The sequence below is a fragment of the Benincasa hispida genome, chromosome 1 (assembly GCF_009727055.1).
Source record: "Benincasa hispida cultivar B227 chromosome 1, ASM972705v1, whole genome shotgun sequence".
In the NCBI taxonomy this organism is placed as follows: Eukaryota; Viridiplantae; Streptophyta; class Magnoliopsida; order Cucurbitales; family Cucurbitaceae; genus Benincasa; species Benincasa hispida.
In genome coordinates, this window is record NC_052349.1 from 85,154,487 (window position 1) to 85,158,813 (window position 4,327).

The 4,327-nt window shown below is 35.7% G+C and overlaps 1 protein-coding gene across 2 annotated transcripts; it reads left to right on the top strand.

Moving 5' to 3' along the window:
• Positions 1 to 369: 369 nt before the first annotated feature.
• LOC120073701 lies at positions 370 to 3,161 on the top strand. 2 transcript variants are annotated; one of them, XM_039026507.1, is made up of 4 exons: positions 370 to 694; positions 1,193 to 1,303; positions 1,383 to 2,388; positions 2,541 to 3,161. In XM_039026507.1, the coding sequence occupies exons 1-4, from the start codon at positions 479 to 481 to the stop codon at positions 2,756 to 2,758; spliced, it is 1,551 nt and encodes a 516-aa protein (XP_038882435.1). In that variant the 5' UTR covers positions 370 to 478; the 3' UTR covers positions 2,759 to 3,161. The 2 variants fall into 2 exon arrangements, with proteins under 2 accessions (XP_038882435.1, XP_038882431.1); XM_039026503.1 differs by having other exon boundaries at positions 375 to 694; positions 2,535 to 3,159.
• Positions 3,162 to 4,327: the final 1,166 nt, after the last annotated feature.

The window sequence follows — 4,327 nt, forward strand, 5'->3', positions numbered from 1 at the left end:
GGAAGAAAAACAAATTAAAAAAAGCAAAAAAAGAAGGAAATAAAAGAAAATAAAAAATAAGTAAAAATTGGATAAAGGAAAGAATAAAAAAAAAAAAAAAGAAAGAAGCAAAATCTGAAGAAAGAAAAGAAAATGAAAAAAAGAGAGGGAAGAAGCAAAAATAGAAGAAGATAAAGAAAATAAAAAGACCTGAAAAAAAGGTGTGCAACAAGATAATACAATAGAATTGACTAGTCAACTCATACATATTTACAAATATTTTAAAAATATAATTTTTTCTTTTATTCTACCGTTTATTACAAATATCCTTTTATTTTTTTTTGGAAGGCCCAATAGAGTGTGTTGGCCCATTCCATTTTGCACCAATGAAGCCTCCCTGATCGATTCTAGAACATTGCACAACAAATCACTCAAAAGCCCGCCTTCGGACACAAATTCAAAAAGTAATTACATCAACATCTCCAGGTTGAAGAAGGCGATGCTACCGGCGGCGATCAAGATGCCGGTCAGGGGAAAATCTGGGAAGATGCCACTTGGGGACGTATCCAACCACAAATACGCCCGAACTTCCTCCAAATCTGTCACTATAGCCAACAGAAAGGAAAATGTTATCAAGTCTAAGGTTGAAGAGCAAGAGAATTCTCTCGATCGCCTCCTTCTAGTTCAATCCGATCTCTCCACCCTCACTCACCAGGTTCATCTCTCCATTTCCCCTCCACTGGAATTAGTATTCGCTTTAATACAATCATCTGCGACAAATTTTGTTCTGCTTGTCTTGATGTTCATGTGCGGATTGGGTGTTTCCTTTGAGTTTATTTCATTTTCAAAATTGGAGAGAACGGAGGGGAATTACAAGGACAGTTCATAGTAAACCCTGTAATGTCAATTACTTGCGTTGTAGAAATGATTGCTTGGTAGTGTTATAACCACTTTCTCCAAAACAGAAAAACACCTAATCTGGTAAACAAAGAAGTTGTTTCTTTAATACATTTGTTCACTCCAAGATATTAACATACAAATTTCCATTAAGAAGGGTAGATTATGTAGATATGGATTCTAATTATGTGTTCTTAAACCAGATGATACACATCTGCACCAATTTTAAGATTCTCTGTAATTTGTATAGTAGTTGGCTGGTTGGTTTTTGTTTTGTTATGTTGCATAGCTTCACTTTACCGTACTGAATTGGCAGATCGATGAACTCGTTGTGAAAGCATTTGAATTGAAGGAAATGGACAAACAAGGGAAGCAAGAGATCGAATCTTTCACTCATGTCTTATCTGATATGCTGTCTTCTTTGAAGGTAAATTTTCAGTAATTGATTGTAAATTGCAACTCCATTCACTCTGATAACCCGTGTGGGATAATTTTCATAAATGCAGCCCTGGGTTCCCAGGTTGCAGAAGGTGTTCTCTCAACCATCAAAAGAGTCTGATGATGGTATAAGACAATCATTGGCTAGTGAAAGCAATACGTTGGTTAATGATATGGAAAACAACGTTATTGATAGCCCAGACCATGCTGAAGCTCAAGATCTGATCTCTCCTTCACCCCTTGTATCATGGCGTGCTGGATGCAATATTGAGAGAGGAAGACAATTGTTTTTACTCACACCTCTCCCTATTTCTAAATCACTCTCATCTAAATATGTGGCACATTCTAAATCTGTTCTTAATGGAATGACTTCGGGTATACTCAAGGATGCACAACCATGTTTTATTGCTTGTGGAGATTTAAACGAGGATACACTTGAAGGCGATGGAATTGAGCCTAGTGTTGGTAAGCCTTCTGGGTCTGATTTAACAACACTGGAGCAGAATCTGCTTGAATGCAATGGGATTGAGGTTGGTGTTGGTAAGCCATCTGGGTCTGATTTAACTAAACTGGGGGACAATTTGGTAGAAGGTAACGGACTTGAGCCTAGTGGTGCTGAGGCTTCTGGTGGGTCTGATTTAACTCAGGCAGGGATAACTCATCAGCGTGGATTTGCTTCCCCAACATTGTTATCAAAGAAGAATTGCTCTATGTTAGTTATGACACCATGCTTTAAAATGTCACCTCCAAAATCTTGTGTGCTGCTTGAACCCATTTCAGAGTCATCACATAAAGATAAAAAAAGGTTTTACAAGGCCACGCCTTTTCCTGTTGGAGTTCATGATTACTCTTCTGGCAGTGATGCTTCTGATGGGTTGGCTTTAAAGTATCCAGAACTCTTAGGAATTCAACAGGCTCACAAATCAGGAATTAGAAAGAAGGTTGAAGCCTCACCAGACTGGTATATGTCACCTCCAAAAACATGTGTTTTACTTGAGCCGTCTGATTCTCATTCAGTGGAAATTGCTACTTGTGATGGATGTCACGAAGCCAATAAATCTTGCAGCCATCAAGGTATTTATTGTTTTCAAATTCCCACGTCCCTGACCCTGTTCATGAATTAGTTTAGATTCTGTTTTCTATGGATAATTTTGATATGATTATAGTGTTTGGCCTTATGATTTCTGAGGCGCTTCTGACTATGAAAATTTTACATAAAGATCCAGTTGGGGTCAGCTTGCCGCACATAGATAACACTCCCATGTTGAAGGAATGTGAAAGTGTGTTCCGGGTTGGCAAACGTGCTGGGGAGGAGACTCTTAAGAAAGAATTGTGGCTGAAATTCGAAGCAGCCTCAGCCAATCTATTTCGCTGTGAACAAGCTGTTCAAAAGACATCAAAGAAAGGCTTCCTGGACTTGTTGGATGAGGTTTCATGTGATTAGAGTTGGAGCTGATACACCTTTGAAATGCATACCGTGAAGGGGATTACAGCAGATGTTGTGGTGTGCCTAACTCGGCCAGGAGAAAGAATCTATAAAAAGCCGTACTCCTCAGTGCGTAGGAAGCTAAAACTTGTGCCGATGCTGGAAGCAAATATGTTCTAGAGAATGGCTCTGTCTAGTACTAGTAGGCTACATTTTGTCCTGTAAGCATAAGCAAAAGTTGTATATTCTCATGTATACGACTTTCCACAGATATTGTGTGCCTTTAATGATAAATTGGTTGTCCAATTTAACTAAATTTTCTTTGAAGGACATTCAGCAGTCAACTTCAGCAAGCCAATGATGTGCACCAAGTGTACAAGTCAAGTTTTAATATAGTGGTTAAGAGAGTTTTCGCTATGAAGTTGTAGAACTTATGATACAAGGTGTTAATAAAACATAAAATGATATTTTTTTAGTTGTGGAATCCACAAAGTGTTTGGACCAAACAAGCAACTCTTTCGACCAAATATCATTGAATGTGAGAGTGTTGTTTTGTTCGAAACCACACTTGCACACAGGATTTCCTAACAAGACTCCCAAGACATTCCCATGCTCAATACTGAAAAACCCTTCTTAAACCCCCTCCCACTCCACTGGTCCCCACTCATATATTAATCCTTCTTTTCTTCCCTAATTCCTTTCCTAACCCTCCATTTATACGTATTTATAATTGGGGTTTTCACAATATCCCTGGATTTTCGGTTACCTTATCCTCAAGTGGAAATGAGGGTATTGCTGTTTCATGCCAACCACTCCTTTCCATGTGGCTTCACTTTCTAGACTAGCTATAAAACACGTGTAAAATTTTGTCGGTGAAATTTTAATAACAAATTAATAGAAATTATATTAAGTTTAAATCTGTCTCTTATACACATCTAGATGTGTATAAGAGACAGTATATATATATTGTATTTTATGTTAATTCACAACAAATATAAAAATGAGTTACACGTGTTTGAGGATCTTTGAAACATTTGAAACATAAATTTTGAATCAATATATTTTTAGTGAGAGTAGTACAAATTGTAATTTTTTTTACATGAAATTAAAAGGTGATGTACTAACAATATAAATCATCAACTAACTCAAGAATAATATCTTTGATGAATACTGGTTTTATTGACATGTTTGTGTAATTCAAGGTTAGAGATATATATGAATACTAAAACATTTATTTTAGATCTTTTAAATCTATCAAATTTGATCTTGTTGCTCATTGTGATAATTTTCATGGGTAGTTCTCCTAACACAATAAATAAACATGTTAAATTCAACACACGAAAAATTGATAAAAATTTTGATTCAAACAAATAAATAAAATATCTGAGTTTTTGATAAAATTGAAACTATAGGAATCTAATCAAAGTTCTAATTGAAACTAATAAAATAATAATAATATAAATTTTCAAGTACTAACAAAAACTACATGCTCAACATTTAAATTCTAAAATAACACAAATATGTAAATTTTTGTTATCGTTGAAAAGGAGTACACTTTATATAATTTTCTACAAATAAGAAGTATTG